The sequence below is a fragment of the Anolis carolinensis genome, chromosome 4, assembly GCF_035594765.1.
Source record: "Anolis carolinensis isolate JA03-04 chromosome 4, rAnoCar3.1.pri, whole genome shotgun sequence".
Taxonomy (NCBI): domain Eukaryota; kingdom Metazoa; phylum Chordata; class Lepidosauria; order Squamata; family Dactyloidae; genus Anolis; species Anolis carolinensis.
In genome coordinates, this window is record NC_085844.1 from 34730378 (window position 1) to 34751292 (window position 20915).

At 40.0% G+C, this 20915-nt stretch overlaps 2 protein-coding genes across 8 annotated transcripts in view; one reads left to right on the forward strand and one right to left on the reverse strand.

Annotated features, from left to right (window-relative positions):
- slc7a13 (solute carrier family 7 member 13) overlaps positions 1 to 4987 on the forward strand; it is a 48054-nt gene extending 43067 nt beyond the window's left edge. Inside the window, exon 5 of the mRNA XM_008108439.3 lies at positions 4687 to 4987. Within this exon, the coding sequence (XP_008106646.1) occupies positions 4687 to 4822 (136 nt within the window). The 3' untranslated portion in view covers positions 4823 to 4987. The remainder of the gene's footprint in view (positions 1 to 4686) is intronic.
- Positions 1 to 20915, reverse strand: part of ralyl (RALY RNA binding protein like) — a 322684-nt gene that overhangs the window by 15304 nt on the left and 286465 nt on the right. For all 7 annotated transcript variants that reach the window (XM_062980215.1, XM_062980217.1, XM_062980216.1 and 4 more), the window contains 3 exons: positions 9590 to 9637; positions 8155 to 8318; positions 1672 to 1785 (listed from right to left, as the gene is read on the reverse strand). In XM_062980215.1, coding sequence (XP_062836285.1) covers positions 1672 to 1785; positions 8155 to 8318; positions 9590 to 9637 — 326 coding nt within the window. The remainder of the gene's footprint in view (positions 1 to 1671; positions 1786 to 8154; positions 8319 to 9589; positions 9638 to 20915) is intronic.

A 20915-nucleotide genomic window follows, 5' to 3' on the forward strand; every position in this document is an offset into this window, starting at 1 on the left:
AGCTTGGAGTAGAATCGCTTCCTCAGACATCAGCAGCAACTGGAAAGGCACCTAACCAAAACAGAGCCCTCTCATCTGCAAAGCCTGGAGCTAGCACGTATATTTCTCTGCCATGATTTGAACTTAAGACTACTTCATTGAGGAACTGGGCACCCCCTACATCTTCATGACACTCAGATTTCAGAGGGTTACAACCCTGCAGAGAATAAGCAAGACTCAGAGGCTGATAAGGATGCTGCACCTTCTCCTGATCTGTGGAGTGATGCTATATCACTACAGTTTGGGACTATAACGAAAAAAACTTGGATTCAAGAACAGTCTCCTAGTGACCAGTGGCTTCTTTGGGCAAAAGCGGTCAGCTTTTTAGAGAGTCCCAAAGCAAGCAGACCAACAGATAAGCTTTGGATAGAGTCTGACAGAAGCACCATATAGAGCAGTGGTTCTCAACCTGTGGGTCTCCAGATGTTTTGGCATTCAAGTCACAGAAATCCTAATAGCTGGGAAATTGGCTGGGACTTCTGGGAGTTGTAGGCCAAAACGCCTGGGGACGCACAGGTTGAGAACCACTGATGCAGAGTCTGGCAGAAGCACTTAGTTGGACCAATGGTTTGACATAGTATAAAACAGGTTTCTATATCATAGTAGTAAAGAATGTGCCTTGAAATGCCTTTCTATTTGTCTGGGATTCAATGCACATTCACTAATACCTTATTGGTATTTGAATGGATTCACCAAACGTGAAAATTAGACATTCATCTCAGCTCTCATTGAGGCTCTTTTGCATAATAATTGCTTTTATGTTGACTCTGACTTAATGGAGATTTTCTATCCCAAGCTTACTGGAAGAATAATGCTTTATTTTGCAGCTTCATGACTTTGCTTTTATTGAAATTTGTCTAACCTGTGTTAACATTGTGATATAAGAAGATACACAGAACTGCATGTACCACTTTAAAAAGTTCTTTGAAATTATACCGATTTTAGTGCAGGTTTTTGGCAGTTAATTTTCAGCAAAAGACATCATAGTGTAATGCCAATGGAGGAGACTATTGTCATTTGTTAAAAAGATGAACTTATACATGACACTCATTTTGAAGCACCAATGCCCCTCTAACTTCCCATTAAAAAAAATGTTTGGCCATAACGTTTGTCTCCCTCTGGGGTTAATGGAGACTATTCCCCACTGTCCACAACACAAACCTTTTCAGTGGAGGCATCAGGGATTGAATTTTGAGTGTACTATGTGTAGAAATTGTGTACATATGTACACAGAAATAAATCTCTTTGATCTAAATTTAGTTGTCATCCCAACTCAAATAAAGCATAAAGTACCGAATGCTAAGTCAACTCTTACCCTTTATATTGATTCAACGGGTCTACTTGGGTCTAGCAGCTGAATTTAGGCCATCAACCCAATGGGACTTATTCACTGCTAGTATGGTACAGAGCACACCTTCAGTCATTAAGCCCAGTCTTAAATCACTTGTCAGCTGGTACAAATGTTCATAGAAGTGAACTCCTTCAAGCCTTCTTCTAGTCCTACATTTGAAATTACAGTATCTCCAAAGTTTATCCCACCCGTCTCACCAACTGACAAGATGATTGATAACTCTGCAATGAATTAATTAACTGTTTAATAAGATGTCAAGAGCTATAGATCATTTTACCTACCTGCTTCAGCCTTCTGCTGCTTTTCAATCTTCTCTAGTCTCCCTAGCAAAGAGTCAATTTTTGTTTTGATCTGAGTTAATTCCTTTTTGATTGTCTGCAACTCATCTGACTTCACTGAGTGGAAAAACAAAAACAAAAAAGACATCCCAATCAGGAAACAAATGATTAATTTTAATGCAAAGCACAATCTCTCTATTAGCTAAAGGTATCACAGCATAGGTCTTTGTTTCTATGTATTATTTCTTTATGAGTGTATGAGTCTTGAAAACAACTACTCTTCATTTTTCATCTTTGCATATTTAACACAACCTGTGCATGGCAGATACGTTTTACTATTTTTTCCCCATGCATAGATATAGCAATGGAAAACTTCATACTAATTCAACAGAGAAGAATATCACAACTTTGGATATTAGAAAATGGCACAACTAACATCATGCTAAATATTTGTCTATTTCAACGTTTGGTTTCAAAGGAGAAAGCTGAAAATATTCCTGTCACGTCTACCAGTTTTTATTCTCCTGGAAACCTGTATCAACTGCACAGGCTTGCAATTTGCTTGTGAAATCATGGTTCTGACTCACAAAGCTCTAAATAGCTCAGGGTCAGGAGACCTGAAGAATTGTCTCATCCCATATAAACCTTCTGGGATCTGAGATCCTTAATGGAGGCCATGTTGTGTGTCCTGTCAACATGCGAGGATAGGTTGGTGTGTATGAACAATAAGAATTTCTTTGATGTGGCATTTCTATTGTGGAATAGCCTTCCAAAGGTCATCCAACTGGCTTGTTCCTCTTTGAACTCAGAATGATTTGTTTTGTATGGCCTCTGGACATTAAAACCAGGCTTATTCTTTGGTAGTGTAAACATCTTTTAAATCTGGTTTTAAAATTATCTTGGATTTTTAAAGTAATATTTTGTTAGTTGTACATCCCCTCAAAAACTCTATCAGGCTAAGAGGCTATAAACAAACACTTTAATAAATAAATGCCAGATGAATAGCTAGCTTTCTTCTTGAGACTACTGAAGAATTACAGCTGAAAATTTTGCAGTGAATAGAACTATATACAGCCAACAGTATTTAGCTCTGAGATGACAGAATAAAGCCAACTTTGAGTGAGGGTAATTGTTCTTGTATCAGTCAGATTTGTGTATCTGACTGATGTGTCATGTGAAAATTAGGTCATTTAAAGAGCTATCATTATCGAGGGCAAATGAGGCATCTGTTAGAAAGCATTACCCTTACCTCACTAAGGGAAGTGAACACCACCTTCCACTTTAGATGCAATGTGTGAAAGACTTATATGAAAATGTTTCTGAAGACTGCCTCCCTTTAACACAACCTGGTAATTTATCAGTCTGCATGCTGAAAGTTTCTTTTGGCACATAGTCTTTCTTTCTCTTGCTTTCATTGTAACCCTATTTAAAATTATATCAAGCTATCTGTCTTATACTGAGATGAAAAACCTGGCTGGTAGTTACAGAGGCAGAACTTGATGTATGAAAACAACACTGTGCGCTCAGCTGTCTACATTGAATCATAAACAGAATAATGAGAAAACTGTTTAGTATTTCATCCACTTCCAATTTTTGCATACACAAATTTTCTAGGAACATCTGTTTCATCTTTTCTGGCAGAAAGTAAAATGGATCATGCTATGTCAACACAGCTATCTACATCTGCTTCAGATAGAAAACTACAAACAAGCTGTTACATTAATGGTTTTAAAGGAAAGATGTGATGAAGATTGAAAGATATCTTTTTCAAGTCACTGGATGTATTAAAAAATGCTGGTCAGCAATTAGTCGGATTCAAAAGATGCAAATCACTTAACCTTATTAGGATAGCAAGATATAATCATTAACATCTTTGCTTTACTTCTAGCAGATATTTTGCTACTTTTACAAACTGATCTCCTGCACTAGTTTTGCACTTCCATATAAAGTCCATATATGAACTGGGATGTATTATTGCGTACTTTACGAACACATTAATAGAAACCTATTAACCAGCTCATAGGAGTTGTGAGGATTATGGGAATTGCAGCCTACTCCTATTCTAAAGGACTTGGATGAGATAAGGTTACTGAAAGGTTCAGTGAAAGCAACAGAAGATCCTTCTTTGAAATGAACACTTATTGAGCATGTGCAGAATGTTGAGGAAGAGAATGAGAGAAACATCCCATGTCCTACTGCTTGTGTACAGGGCAAGTGTTGAGTTCCTGGAAGAAAAAGGTAAAGGTTTCCCCTGACATTAAATCTAGTCGTATCCAACTCTGGGAGTTGGTGCTCATCTCCATTTCTAAGCTGAAGAGCTGGCGTTGTCCATAGACACCTCCTAGGTCATGTGACCAGCATGACTGCATGGAGCGCTGTTACCTTCCTGCAGAAGCAGTACCTATTGATCTACCCACTTTTGCATGTTTTTGAACTGCTAGGTTGGCAGAAGCTGGGGCTAATCGTGGGAGCTCACTCCACTCCCCGGATTCAAACCACCAACCTTTCGGTCAGCAAGTTCAGCAGTATTAATCAGGCTGACACTGTATTAGATTATTTAAGCATAGTCAGAAACTTTACTTAAAGAACATCTCACCCAAAAATGGAACACCTAATACCACCATCACCACCAAAAAAAAAAAAAAAGGAAAATAAAAAAGAAGCCAATGTGTTACTGGCGCAAATGTAAGGGGTTGGTGGCCCCAAACAATTGGAAACCAAGAAAACTCCTCCTCTTCATTATTGCAGGGCATTGTATAAGGCTGTCCAATTGAATTGATGACCTAACAAAAATGGAAACTTGAAGCTAGGAACTAGTTTTTTTTTGTATTTCTAGTTGAAGTCACTTTAAAAACAGAAGTTCATATTTTAATAGGGGAAGGTTATAGAATGGAATAACAAAATGCCTCAAAATCCCTTTGAGATAAGTAGATAAGCTAGTAGAAGGAAAAATTATTTTTATTTTGATATGTAGTGTTCTACAAAGCATCTTCTTTTTCTTCTTCTTTTTTATTCCAGGAAACTTCCAATAAGCACTGTGCACAGCCGAGTAGCCTTCTGTTCAAATCAGCAAAATAATTACATCTCCTCACAACACCCTTTAAAGTTTGCTAGCAGAGAATATGAGAGAGGAACCAATTCCAAGAGGAAGTGAAGTATGAAAGTCATTTCTCTCCCCAGCCTGCTTAAAACGCATTTTGACTTCCCTGGTGTAATTTGAGGTTCTGTGTATAAAGTGTATCTTTTTTGTGCCGCTGCACAATATTCAAACCTAATTCAAAGAGATCAAAATTCTGCCTTAAAGCAATTGGAGTCCAAACCGTGTTTTATCAGTATGTAATTTGTTGATTCCTTTATTGTGGCAATCTACTTCTTCTAATCTAACTGGAGCTCTTGTAAATATCCTCCCAATTGAGGCAATAAAAAATGTAGGACAAAATAGGTGGATGAGATATTCTTAAACAGTTTTTCAGGAATGAGTCTCACCATTAGCAGTGATTTACAGAATGTATTTCTTTTTCTTACTGTAAGGGTTTAGTCATTGCTCTGAAAGAGCAGTAGTAGCCACTGTGTTGGCTGGCTGGCTAACTTTATTCATCCTGTATAGTGTCCTGGGTTTAGCAATGCTCTGGGGCACCGGGTGTACATGGGAGAGGTAAGGAGAATGGTGGGGGGTAGAGGGGCATATTGAAAATAATAAGAGACTAATTGAAAGCATTCTGAGAACTGGTTTCCTTCTTAGAAACAGATCATTTGAGAAACACACTTAGGAAAATGTCTTCAGCTAAGTCTAAATTTAATAGCACTAAGCTTTCACTTCAAGAGTGAGTTCATCTGTCACAAAGAACAAGAAAATGACAGGCAAATGGCCATCTTCCCTGCTTCTACTCTAATATGGGAAATCTTGCAAATCTCACCCACTGTGAACTCTTAATGACTTCGGAAGATCAAAGATCTCACTGTAGGGAGGCTCTGCTGTGACATACTTTCAGTGCAAATGAAGACAGAAAAAAGTGATTGATTTCTATGCAATTTTTGAACAACTCCTTAGAAACCAGTCTTTAATCTTAGCATATTTACTAAATACATTAAAAAAATCAAATTGGGGGTTGGGTGCTTAACCACTCCTTAATATTGGGTGTTAAGCTGCTGCCGGAGTCCTTCTGGCATGTAGAAATGATGCTTCAGGAGAGGGGGACAAGGAGCGATTGTCCTAACCACCAGAAAGACTCTGGCAGCAGTTAATTTTTTTATTTTTAGCCCTTTCCTGGGGGGTTCTGGGAGGGGGTGGGTGCTGTCTTGGGTTTTCCAGGCTCCAGTAGATGGAAAGCACAATGTCTCGGTTTGGGAAAGTGTCCTCTATAGGATCTCACTACTGTGCTTCCATCGCTCCAAAATTTCACTTCCAAATAACTCCTTCTAGTGGTGCTGGGATGCAACTTGATTGGAATTTTATTGGCCCAGATGAGACCTTTGCAACCAAAGGTAATTTGGAGCTCTTGAGTGACTTGCAAAAAAGACCTTTCCTGGGCCTGAAATGGCCTGTGAAAGCAAAATAAAATGGCAAAATTAGTAAGAAGACCATCTGGCACCGGTAGTTGCCTCCTTCTTCTCCCCTGCTGTAAACCCTTCCTCCAAACCATCTCAACGTAGCTGTGAATTTTCCGGGCTGTATGGCCATGTTTCAGAAACATCCTCTCCTGACATTCACCCACATCTATGGTAGGCATCCTCAGAGGTTGTGAGGTCACTTGCACATCTCGAGGTAACTTGCAGACAATGTCACTGAAGCAACATCACTTCCTTTTTCTTTTTTTCCCCTTCTTTAGATAACAATGCAAAGGCTGCCCTGCACTACAAGTCCTGTTTTATGTAGATTACACACGAAAATTCATTTGAGGGGACTAAAATGTTGTATACTAGTGCACGAAGGATGGATTTCTATTGATTCAGGAAAACACAATATTTTGTGAAGCATTTCTAATATTATGCAATGACAAGGCAAACTTCTGAAAGGGCACATTGTGTTCCTTTTGTTACATATTGCTTTGGCGCATCAAGGCAATGTCTTTCAACAGCACTAGTCTACAGCTGCTTCACAATGTATCAGCACAATAGTCTTCTTACTGAATGGCTTTCTTACAGGAAGGGTAGTGACACTTTATGAAAGAAGAGGAAATGCATTACCCAAAGGACAAAATTAGGCATCACTTTAGTAACAATTGCTTTCATTTAAAGGGAAATAACAATTATTCTCAACACATTGGGGAATAATGTCACAGCGTATGTCTGTTAAGAGTATAAAACCTGTAGTCCAAGGGTATCTATATCTGAGAAAATAATGATAATATTTCTTAATGACATTAGTTGATGAAAAATGTTCTAGATGAGCCTTCTGTGAATATATGTCATGAAAATATGATGAGCTATCGGTTAAGAATGGAAAGGGAAACAAGTCAGGGCTATACCCCAGAAATGAAGTAGCAAAAGCTGTCACTCCCTGTCCCTCAAGGTGCTCAACACTGGTCATGCTAGTGTTCCCTGGTTTTGGGGAGGGGGGGGGGGGGGAGAACGCACAACAAAACGAAAACAAAAAACCACATCTTCTCCTTCTCATCTTTTTTGTTAAATATGCAGCAATAATACGGAAATAATATAGAATTGCTGTTTTTTGCTTTTTCCTGGCTGAGGTAGAGCCAGCCAAGAGACAATAAAATAATACTTCTCATTTTATAAACTTTACTGTTTTCTTTAATTAGCCCAATGTTTTGAAGGATTTAATTTCAAATACAAAAGTTTCTTTCAAATACAAAGGACTGACAGGTTTCCTTCATTTTATTTGTTTTCTAACCTGGGCGAGGTAATCTTTACCAATGTTCCATTGTGGTGGGAACAACAAAGGTGAATTCATACAGCCTTTAAAAACACAAGATATTTTTATATGATGGATTCCTTCAATGTGGAGCAATAATGGTGAAATTGCAACTCATGGGCAACATTTTTTCACCTGAGTAGGTCAAAAGTTGTTAAAAGGGTCAAATGTGGTGATTTCATGTGCACTTTCCAAAGTCTTTGGAGGAAAGCAAAATGCAGTGTGGCAACGAAACATGTATTTGGGATATCTATTCACATATTTAGAATGATCAACAATGGTGGTGTTGAAGAATGTGTCCATAACCAAATGGTACCAACCAGACTGATGTACATGAAAAGTGGGTACCTTTGGTCCTTACAGACATTGATGGACTTTGATTCTCATTAACCCTAGTTAGAAAAGCACTTGCAATTCAATGTATAGAAAGCTACAAACTACCCTCTGAAAACTCCTATTGACTACAATGACATAGGTTTGTTTTTTTAAAAAATAAGTCAATCTATCTAAATATAGCTGTGTGTTTAAAGCTGTAGTAATGGCAGAAACTACACATATTGCATTATGCAACAGATGCATACTGACAACTCTCCTTGAAACAATGCTGAACTCACACTTTGATCCTGATGAGGAAGTTCCACTAGATGTAGATCTTGATCCACCTTTCATGGAAAGTACCCCCTTTCCTCGGCGAGTTGCTGTTACTGTTACCCGGGGACGTTTTAATGGGATTACAGCACGAGGCGGTGCAGGGACCCGGGTATGGTAATCAAACAACCTTTAAAGAAATGAAAATAAGTGTCATGGTACTTTATACTGCTTTGATGTCAAGGAAATCACATAGGCTTTATTTCCCCTTTTCTATGAGAGTTTTTAAATATAAAAATCTCAACAGCTTACATCAACATTAAATTAGATTCCAAGGACCTTTGTGCATCAATACCTTCAGGTCCATAGGCGGGGGGGGGGGGGGGGGGCAGTTAAGGGTTCAAATCCCTGCTCCAAATGTGTCAGGTTAAAAAATCCTGGTCCTTGGAACCCTTAACCACCCCCCCCCCCCCACCATTACAGGCCTGAGTACCTCAGAGGAAGGCAAAGACAAAGTCCCTCTAAACAAATATGCCATAAAAACCTTGGGATAGTTTTGTCTTGAGGTCAGCATATATTGCAAATGACTCAAAGATAACAACAAAATGCATTTCCAGTTCAGTGAACTTGTGATGGTATTACTTTGGAATATACGCACAGTGAAGAAGTTGTAATTGTATACAGTGATTTGAACCAAAACTAGCTCATTCTAGATGAAGTGACTATCAATGGGATATCCAACTTACACTATTTATATAAAATATAAATATATTTTTGTTTGCTATGATTTAAGAAAAAAATATTAAAATGAGCTATGAGGTTGGCTGCTGTCAGGCCTGTAGCGAGGGGGGGGGGGGTTAGGGGTTCACCCCCCCCCCCGAAATTTTTCAGGTTATAAAAAACCCCCTGGTTTACTCATGAATTTTAACTGGTTAACCAAATCCCCATGCTAAATCTATGAGACGCAAAACATTAAGAGTCCCTCCAGGCACGATCTCAAGCAGATATTGACAGGTTTATAGCGAGGGTGGGGGGTGCTAGGGGTTCAACCCCCCCTTGAAATTTTCAAACCCCCCCCCGAATTTTTTTTTTCTGGCTACGGCCCTGGCTGCTGTGTACAGGTGACAAGTACCAATTGTTTTCCTTCATGTGATTAGTAAGACAAACTCTCTTATCTTTAAACTTACTCATTTTCAATAATGTTTAAATATTCTAATTATATTTTATTAAATATAATTCCGAACTTCTAATATACTATGATTAAACTCCATTTTAATGTTCACTTTGGATGGTTTTAATTGTTCTGTTCTTTTAAAATTGTACACTGTCTTGAATTTAAATAAATATCATCCACATTGTCTGAAATAAGATTTCAGAAAGGAAACGGTTCTGATCTACTGATCAAGACATATTATGAGTACACTTTATGTATCTAAAGACAGAAATATAAATTACACATACCGATTATAGAAATCATCTCTGTAGTAATCATAATCAAAGACGTAGCCACTGCAGAAGGAAGAAGACAAAATTACACAAAGTGACACAAAAGATACCTGAACTCATTTGTGCATCTTTTTGAAAGGATAAAACAGTCTAAATATTCCTAATCTGACAGATTTCAGGTGTTTTCAAATTTTGGAATACAGTACCTGTATTTGCATATATGTACATAACTATATTTCAGAGATGTGACCCTACTTTAAATACAAATTCCATTTGTGCTTCTCATATATATATCGCCTGCAGTCAATTTTTATACAATATTTTTAACAATTTTGACCATGAAACTATCAGAAAGCAAAGGTGTCATTTCATATCTCAGCAACCCAGGTGAATGATTTGGATTTGGGAATATTTCCATGAAATCCCCATCTTGTTAGCTGAAGTGGTATATCCCCAAACATGTTCATTTATTTTATAATAGTTGTATATTATTTTTCAAGTAGAATACAAGCTGTCACACTGCCTCATTCTGTCATCCTTAAAACCACTACTGTATTAGGTAATTCAACTGTTGCACAGCTCCAGAAGAACGGGAGACTTACAAAAGATGACTTAATTTACAGATAAAGATGATGACGATATTATTATTATTATTATTATTATTATTATTATTATTATTATTATTATTATTATTATTATTATTCAACACTTTATTTATATCTCCCCTCCCCATAGGGACTCAGAGCAGATTATAGTGTAAAGAGATACAGGGAAACATGCCTTGTTACAATATAATGAGACACACATACACAAAGGCAAAGGCTTCTCCTTTCATTTCTGGCTTTGGAGGCGGTGCTCATCTCCGGCTCTGGGGGAGGTACTCTTCTCCATTTCCAAGCCGGGGAGCCTGCATTGTCACCTCCTGGTCGTGTGAACGGCATGATTGCTTTGAATGTCTTTATGCCTTTCCTGCCATCTATTTATGTACTCACATTTAATGTTTTTGAACTGCTAGGTTGTCAGGAGCTAGGGCTAACAGTGGGAACTCACCCCACCCCCGCTGATTTGAAATGCCTTTCAGGTCAGCAATTCAGCAGCACAAGGGTCTAACCAATAAGTGCTTGATTAAATATAGAAGTATCACCCTTTGACTCAAGCTTTAGCCACAAATTCCCACCGTCTTGTAGTTTTCTCAAAAAAGAGGAGAGGACTGTAAGACAAAAGGAAACTGGGGAAGGCATAACTTTCTCCCTCACATCCCACTCTGGTTTGGCAATTGAAGCCTTCAAGCACTGCTTTGGTCTCACAAAATGTCTCCTTGATCTTTCCATGTTGGAGTCACCATTTTGTGTCATGAAAAAACGTTTACAAAACTGTTAGGCTGTCTGCATTTGGCCATGACTGTTGTGCATGGATACTAGAACCTGGTTAATAGCTAGCTTGCCACTGATATACTACCAATCATTTTATGTACGTATTTTGATTCATTTAAGGTAAGGGTAATTATCCTAGTTTTGGTTATTTCTAATAAATGTGATGTGGATTTTTGAATAATTTGCAGATCATACTTCAGGATGTGATGGTTTTAGTTGCCATTCTGTTGATCTTGAAAGAGAACTGTTTACATTTAAATATCTTTAACTCCTATATATAGCAACCATACTTTGAATCATGAGAAACTGGATCTATTTTGTTTAAAATATTTATTCCTTGTTTTTCTTCTTGTACTTGAAAGAAGGTTTCAAGAATCATAAAATACCACTCAAACAACAAATGTAGCAAATGTAGAAGAAATATACATGCCAACTATAAGACAACTTTAAAACAGTTGCAATAATAAATATAACAGATGATATTAAAAAGCCAGCACTAAAGAATGAGTAACCAGAAATAGAGCCAGCATGGTTTGATTCTGGGAGATTAAGATCTGAATCCTCACTCAGCCATGGAAACTCACTCAGGCAAGTAACATTTACTTAGCCGAGTATAAGGCAATGGTAAACCTCTTGATAAGAAAACTCTGTGACAGATTCACCATAAATCGGACCCAACTTGAAGACACATCACAACAACAAATGGCAGGCAGGTAATGAAATCCAATCTCAGAAGACAAAAGACTTTCCTAAACAGGTGGATTTAACCCTGTGGAATTAGCATGACAACCTCCTTGGCCGAATCAATAGCCAGAAGGGCTTCTCTCTTGCTCCCTTGTTCTAATCAAAGTGGCAAGAGAACCTAATTCCATTGGAATACATCATATACAATGTTGTAGTATTCTACCAAATTGGGTAAACAACCATTCCTATCATTCCCAGCCAGAAGGAAAAGAACCATAAAAATGGAGATTTGGAGCCATGGGGTTGTTTGTGAACAGCTAGCATATGGCAAGGAAATTGGAATAATAACAGAAGGGAGTCATTAAAGTGAGATGCATTCTTGTTTTGTTTAAATTATAGTAATTCTTTCCACATTTGCACCTGTACATGTGCATTAGCAGATGCAAAAATTATATGAAGCCACAACCTCTCTCGTCTTCTCTTTTGATGTTATATTTCTTCACTTTGTGGCAATGCATATGTTTCCACCATATGAATATGGCTGCCTGGAGATGGATTCAATACCCTTAGATTTTCTTCCAGAAAGAAGCAAATTTTAAAGAAAAAGAAGAAAGAAATGGGGAATAACATATATCCTATAGCTAAAAGTTCTATTCATGTGTTACTTATGTGTAAAACTTTACAATAATAAGGCTAGAGTCAACTCACATCTTAGCAGCAACCCATTCCTCTATAATAAAACACTCAAACTTTGCATTTTTTTCCATTTTCACGAGAGCCCTGCAACCCTAAAGTGGAGTATTTACAAAGGAGACTCTCCACACAAGTGGTTATTTATGTATTGATACTGATATTTCAATTGACTTCACTCAGCACAGATATCAGAAGACAGATGGACAACGTTGAAGCGGAGACCAAAAGTGCAACTAGGGCCCCATCTATACTGCTATAAAATTCAGTTTCTGAATCCAGATTATCTGCTTTGAACTGGATGATATGGTAGTGTAGATTAATATAATCCAGTTCAAAGCAGATAATCTGGATTAAGGAACTGGATTATATGGCAGTGTAGAACCAGCCTAGGTTCCAGGTTCAAAACTGTTAAGCTGCTAATATATTCCATGGATGCTGAACTTTGAGATCAGATGATGGGAAAGTGATATGATAGCCAGCCAACCTTTAAAAGTCTAAAGGGTTGCCATGTGAAACGTAGAGTAAGGTTGGTTACTGCTGCTTCTGAGGACAGGACCTGAACCAACAGATTCAAATGATGAAAAAGAAAATGGAGACTAAGTATCTGGAATAATAATCTAAGATGTTCAATAATGCAACAGACTACTTGGAAAGGTTTCAAATCTTGGAAGGTCTGGAATTCACTGGAGGATTTAAACTGAGGTTGGATAGACTCAGGAAGAGATATATTCTGGAATCTGTGGGGTGGGACCAGATGGCTCTTGTGGTCCTTCCCCACTTTCTCAATCTGTGAAACTTGGCAAGGGACTAAAGTACGTTGTTATTCTTCATAGGTCCTGCCTGGTGCAATAGCATTTACATCAGTCTCTCCCTCGCTATATAGCTCCTACACACTTTTCTAGAACTTTTTCTGGGACTTTTCTAGAAACTCCCTGACTTCCACTAGAAAGTGATTGAGACTCAAGGGCAGTATAAGGATACAAAAAGAGAGCAGTTTCTTCTAGGAACTTGGGGTAGATTTGTACAGGAAACAACTCCTTCCTTCAAAGAATCTGAGCAGTCGAGGACTGTGTACAGATCCCATGCTTTGTAGTTTTATAAAGATGGTCAGAGAACAAACAATATAAACAAACCAGGAATCTTAACATTTTGAAATAGCTCGTCATATCCTTTAAAAATATATATGATATTTTACTTCCCCCAAGCCTCTTCTTTTACATAATCATGAAAACAGGAGGGGTGGGGAGAAAGAGAATGAACCAAACAAACAAACTTGAAAATCAAAACAGTAAAACTTTGAATCATGACAAGAAAATGACTGTTCCATTTCTAGTTACCTAAGGGCATAACATGATGCATTATTCACTGAATCCGATTTTCACACACAATTGTCTACGTTCCCTGGTGTAATAATGAAAGGCTGAGCTGTTTTTCTTCATCTTTCATTTTAAACTGGAGTACAGACTTCTCATTTTCTGTAGAATAACCACTGAGGAATAACAAGAAGACTGAATTCCTCTAAAATATAAAAGCTTGGCTATTGTCGACTTATCAGTTATACAAGATTATCAATAACTTAAGTCCAAATATATATCACAGCCAGATAAACAGATGCATTATTTTTTCTCTCTGCAACTCCCTCACCACACCACCAGCTATACACACAACAGATTAATGTGACAAAATTCATATCAGACTACTGGTGTAAGGGATAGTGGATTTAACATTTCAAAGTGTGCTTATTGCTTAACATTTCTCTTCAGATAACGAACTGTGCTGGATTTAATGCTTCTATTTACTTGGGGTTTTGTAAACATTTTTTTAAAAAATTACAGAGTTGTATTTATTTTTTTAAAACCATGAATAAAATTAGGGAAATTATATCAATCACTTGACTATCTTTCCAACTTAGCTTCCACCACATTGTATACTGCTATATAGAACATTCACTGTGTACAATGTTGTCATATATAAACCAGGCTCTCTAACCTTCCAAGTCAGCTCCTTGGGAGGCAGACAAAGAAATCTGGAAGCTCATTCCCTGCCTTCATCTGGTCACGGAGGTTTCAGTCCACAAAAGTGCATACCACACTAAGTATGTTTGTCTTTATGGTAAAAATTCAAAAAGTTATAACTCCCAATATACAAGGCAGATGCTAGTGATTGGATTTGTAGCCTAAAAAGAACATTCTTGAATCTCTAATTTATGATGCCACAATATTGTTTAGTCCTCCTCACATTTATTTGTACTGGTAATGTCTTTTCACAACCTAACTTTCCTTGCCTCTCTCTTTTTCTACAACATAAACATAATCATTACTGAAGATAAATATGAACAACAAAGAACTGGGGGAAAAGGTGACTATAATCTTTGTGAACAGGTTGTTTTTTTTAGATTCATGAGTGGGATGTGAAGATAGGATGTTATTCTTTTGCCATTATGGACCAGTGCGGAAACCAGAATGACCATTTTGAAAATAAGGAATGACAACTCACTTCAACAGAAAAATGTCAGAACTATATCTCTCACAAAAAATGCTTGTTTGCCACTTAGCTTCACTGAGTAATTTTTGTCTGTGTGATGCTTTAAGTGTATCCTTAAATCCTGGAAGATAAAGGTCCAAATCCCTGCTCAGCCATAGGAACCCACTGAATAACTTTGGGCAAACCATATCCTCTCAGTCTTAAAGAAAAGCAGTAACACCCACCCACCCCCTTTGAATAAATCTTGCTAGGAGACTCTATCAATTGGTTTATCTGAAGGTAATCATAAGCCAGAACTGATTTGGAGGCACAATAACAAATGGGTGAAATCCAGCTTTGTACAATAAGGCTTCTGTTTACATAATGGTCTTCTCCTCCTGCTCTGGAAGGTCCTGCAACTCCATGAAGGAAATTTTGAGGATCTCCAAGACGATCTCCAAAGGGAAGTAGAGCAACCTACACTTTTGCTTTTGGCAAAATCCATGACATTGTTTGGAGCACTGGTTCTCAACCTGTGGTTCCCCAGGTGTTTTGGTCTACAACTCCCAGAAATCCCAGCCAGTTTATCAGCTGTTAGGATTTCTGGGAGTTAAAGGGCAAACATCTGGGGACCCACAGGTTGAGAGCCACTGGTTTATTATTATTTATTTATTATTATTTCCATCATTTCTATCCCGCCCTTCTCACCTGAAGGGACTCAGGGCGGCTTACAAAACTGGCAGAATTCGATGCCAATATACAATACAAAAGAATAAAACATAAGCAATTAAAAACAGATTTAAAATAATACAAAATACTTGAGCCATTCATCCACAAAACCTTGTACATAAACCTTAGCCCAGACTGAGTCAAAGCCAATGAAACTTATTCTTTGAACGTTTGCTCGCATAGCCATGTCTTCACTTTCTTTCTAAAACTCAAAAGAGATTGAGCCTGCCGGATGTCACTAGGGAGGGAGTTCCACAGCCAAGGAGCCACCACTGAGAAAACCCTGTCTCTCGTCCCCACCAGCACTTGTGAAGCTGGCGGGACAGAGAGCAAGGCCTCCCCTGAAGATCTTAAATTACGTGGTAGGTCATAGTGGGAGACACGTTCGGATAAGTAAGCTGGTCCGGAACCGTTTAGAGCTTTATAGGCTAAAGCCAGCACTTTGAATCGTGCTCGGTAGCTAATCGGCAGCCAGTGGAGCTGACGTAACAGAGGAGTAGTGCGCTCCCTGTACGCCGCTCCGGTTAACAACCTGGCTGCTGGTTTAGAGGGTTAGTTGGCTGCAATTCCATACACGCTGTTTTATACACTTTCATTCATGTCTTACTAGACCTTTTTGGGAAATTCCTTTTGCCTCCTTTGCAATAAAGAATGTCATAAGAAAGAGGGAGTAGGTTTGTTTTCTGCTGCCCTTGAAGCTAGAACTTGGAGCAATTGGTTCAAATTACAGGAAAGGGAATTCCACCTGAATATTAGAAAGAACTTCCTGACTGTACGAGCTATTCAACAGCAGACCTCTCTGCCTCGGAGTGAGGTGGAAGCTTCTTCCTTGGAGGCTTTTAAACTGGCTGGATGGCCATCTGTCAGGGGTACTTTGTGCTTTTTCTGCATGGCAGGGGGTTGGACTAGATGGCCCATGTGGTTTCTTCCAACTCTGTTATTCTATGATTCTATGAAATGAATGCTACAAACTCGTACTGTACAATAATTATCATCTCCAAACATAAGTACAGCTTCTTCATTTGTCTCTTCCTCTTTAGTCAATGTGCCTGATTAAACACACACAAAAAGAACTCTGGGAGGATCAGAGAAGCGAAAGCTATTAATTTATTTGCAGACACGAACACCATTGCTAACAATATTACTTTGCTATATGATGAAGAGCTGCAACTAGCTCAGAATGAATATTTAAGAGTTTTATGTTTCAGAACCAGTGAAGGAAAAGACTATTTCCTGATTCCACTAAAAAAAAGGGCAGCCAAATCTTTAAAATAGGGTAAAATACATTTCATACTCATGGAACACAAAGACAGATTACATGTCACTTGAATCCTGAATTTCAGGCTCTAGAAATTCAGGCTCTAGCTGAGTAACTACGCATTTTGTTCAGAGGTATGCAATGATGAAAAAGGGAAGGATAAAAAGGCAGAGGGAGGAAAAATGGAGCAATAAAAAAGAGAGGAAGAGAAGGGTATGTTAATGTGTTCATATTTCTTTGGTCCAGGGAGCTTCTGCTATTTTCCTCTGCCTCTGATGAAAGATGGTCTCCCTTTACACTAAAGTCATTTTAGAACCACTCCTCTTTCTTAATGAAAAGCATGCTCTCATCAAAGCATAACTGGACATCCAGTGGAACTACAGCTCCATTGAAGGTTTACTCTCATGTTGCTTGGTACTGAACCAATACTTGAGTTCCTCGTGTATGTATCTGTCCCTTCAAATCATCTGTCAACTTATATTGACTCCATTGATTTCGCAGGGCTTTCTTAAGCAATGGATATTCAGCAGACGATTTCCTTTCTCTGAAATATAGCCCATAGGAACTGGTATTAATTTGTGAACTCTCATTCAAAAACTACTAAGATTGACCCTACTTCCAAGATTAGATGAGATCTCACAGAATACTTGTCCACTTGATGAAAGTCTATCTGCTTTACACAGAACTGGTTAAGATGCTAAGTGAATCCTGAATTCTTTCTATGTTAGAACCTAGATTTTCCTCTGCTTTGTCTTAATTTGCATTATTGTCCTAATTAAAATCCTTTGCTTGGTCTGGAATCACATATTGTTGAAACAGATAATAACTGAAACAAATAGACGCTATTCTTCTAAATCATCTTCAAGTGTTTTATCTGTCTTTAAATAATTTTGTTTTAAGTGTTATTTGATGTTAATTTAGCCTGTTTAAAACAAATAAAAACAATAAGAATAATTTGTACTGTTTTACCTCAAATTGACTGTATGCTGTCCTGAGATTCTTACAATAGGGCGGGATTAAACCTTTTTATTTTATTTTAATGAATCAATTAAAATAAATACTACATTCTGGAAATTATAGATTCATCTAGATGTGGATGCAGTTACTCATGATGCAACCTACAAAGAAAAGTATTGTAGTTTTAAGGGCATTCTATACAAAATTATGAGTGAAATATATTGTGGCAAAACACCTGGCTCAATGCTAACTACTGGAAAAGAAATCTACACCAAACCTTCCATGTCAACAGCATAGACAATATCCCTGAGTTTAAGCACCAGATTGGACATGTGACTGCAGATTTGAAGACACTTCAAGGATGTCATGGAACCAAGTCCCAGGGCTGAATTTCCAAGCCCTGGACTTGGAGTCATAACATAAATAACCCTGGAAGCACCTGGCAGAAGAAGATAGAAGAGCCTGAGAACTCGGGGTTGAAAGTATAAACAATTATAATTGGTAGAGTGTGTGGGAATAGTAGAAATGTGATACAAGGGGTGGGGTTTGATGATGATATTTGCGTGTGGTGTTACGTTGCATCAGAGGTGATAAAAATGATTGTATGTAAACATTAGGTCATTCTCGACTTTTTCCAAAGTCATGTATTCTTCAATAAAGATTGGATTTGAGAGCAGCTATCTTTGATCTGCGTTCAGACTGGTCCTTTGAAGTGAGCCTGACATTTAAGTCGAGAATCCCGTTCTCACCCTCCTGCGGATTCGCAGTGAAGTGATAATGAATGGAGAAGGAGATCAAAGCCCAAATGGAGCAGGGAGGCCTTTGCCAGGGGCCCGGCCGTTGGGGGAAGAGACGCTGCAAGCCATAGCTTCCTCTACGGGGTACCCCAGGCCGAACGGCGTGACCCAGAGGATTCCCAGAGGAGGAAGAGGCGTTTCGGCGGCTGCAGAAACCAGTTGGGGATCTGGAGGAAGCATGCCGGAGACCGTGGCCCTGCGGTTATCCATCCTGGAAACTAATTTATCCAGGCTGTCGGAAACCGTGGGGAGATTGGTGCCACTATTGGAAGAGAATCTCCAGAAGGAGCCCACCCGATATGGCGCCGAGAGAGAGCCAAGTAAAGAAGAAGCTTGGAGCCAGAGGGGCCAGCGCGCCTCAACGCAGAGCCCCGTGGCGGCGAGGGGCGAGGGGGATGAGGAATACTGGCAGGAACTGGAATTCCGAGACAGAATGGCGCGCGAAGTGGAGCGCCAGCAAGCTCTGGGAACTCTGAGGCCGCCAACTCCAACAGGACTTCCAACCCCCCGAATGGGCGTCGGGGTGGAAAGACCACTGGGGCCAGGGATCGGGTCCAGTGGATGGGCGGACGAAGGCGGAGAGGAGCCGGAGATCCAGGAAGAGGAGGAGGATGTGCCGTACGACGAGGGAAGGCGAGGTGCGGGGGCTACAGCGAGGCCCGCATTCGGATGGGTGGAAGGGCCGGCAGCAGCGGCAGAATTTCGGGAGCCGCGCGGAACGACCGCCGGAGTGGGGCGCGGCGTGTTCAAAGGGGCCGTCCAAGGAAACCCGATGCAACCCTTCCCCATGCCTCCCAGACAGCATCAACGGGCCGCAGAATGGATGCAAAGGAGGGAAGAGCTCAAACTGGAATACGGAGGGGAATCATCTGAACTGAACTTTTTCCTCGTTGGCATTAGAGGATATATGGAAGACAATGCACATACATTCCCCTCCGAAGGAAGCATGGTTCGGGCCATCGGCAACACACTAAAGAGAGGAGCGGCCAGCTGGTATGTGCAACTACATGCCAGACGTGACCCGTGCCTGAGGTCAGTGCCCCGCTTCCTTGCCGCACTGGAAAACCGGTTCAGAGACCGGCTAGAGCAATTGAGGGCTCGAGACCAGCTTAAAGGAATAAAGCAGAGGGACAAAACGGTGCCCGAGTACGCAGAGGAATTCCTCCATCTCGCGGAAAGGGTGCCAGAGTGGTCTGAAGTGACCAAAGTGGAGATATTCAAAGAGGGACTACGCCCCGAGGTTTTTAGTTGGGCAGCGCACAGAGACGACCCAGAAACACTCCAGGGCTGGATACAACTAGCGGGGCGCGTCGAATCCACCCTGGCCCAAGTAAAGCGTTTCAGGGGCGGCGGCGGCCAGCAAAGACCGGTGGCGAGAGGTCGAGGAGAAACGAGGAAGCAGGAAAGGCCCGGAGGGAGGCCGGGGATCCCCTTCAAAGGAGATGACAACAAACCCAAGCCGGGATGCTTTGTATGTGGGAAGACGGGCCATCGAGCAGCAGAATGTTGGGCCCGGAAGGGGGAGCCGCCAAAACCCTCAAAGCCCAAGCCAGCAGCCGGGAGACGAGCGGAGGAGGAGGTGCGAGCCCCAGAATCTCCGGAAAGGCGGGTGAGTCGAGACAAACGCATGCTGGTAGTGCCAATCTGCCTATCGGGGCTAGAGAATCGGGCCACCTGCAGGGCATTCGTGGATTGCGGTTGTTCTAGGAACATTATAACTCCGGAACTAGCAGGAGCGCTGAAATGCCAGCAGACGTTGCTTGACTCCCCAATTGCATTTTCGCAGCTAGATGGATCAGTTGCTGCTGGGGAAGTATCTACAAAGGAAATACGGGGGGTCCCATGTAAAATAGGCAAATGGGAAGGAAGAATATCCTTTGTGATAGCCCCTGTTGCCACATACCATGTAATACTAGGGATCCCATGGCTCGAACAGGCAAATCCTGAAGTAGATTGGAGAGGAAAGAGCCTAGCATTTAAAGAACAACAAACGCAATGGGAGATAAGCAAAATAGCAGGAGAAGAGGACGAGGGAGATGAAGCAGGGGAAATAGACCCACAGCTATTGCCACCTGAATACAGAGACTTTGTGGATGTTTTCAATCAGAAAGAGGCAAGTAAATTACCTCCCAAGAGGAATATAGAAGTAGAAATTGAAATAATCCCAGGAGCAAACTTACCAAAACCAAAAGTGTATCCCATGTCTGTTCAGGAGAAGGAGGAATTGAGGAAATATATTGATAAGAACCTGGCGCGAGGCTTCATTAAGCCATCCAATTCTCCTCTCGGAGCCCCAGTGTTATTTAGGAGAAAGAAAGACAACTCTCTAAGATTGTGCATTGACTATCGAAATTTAAATGCAATTACTAAGGACAATAAATACCCTA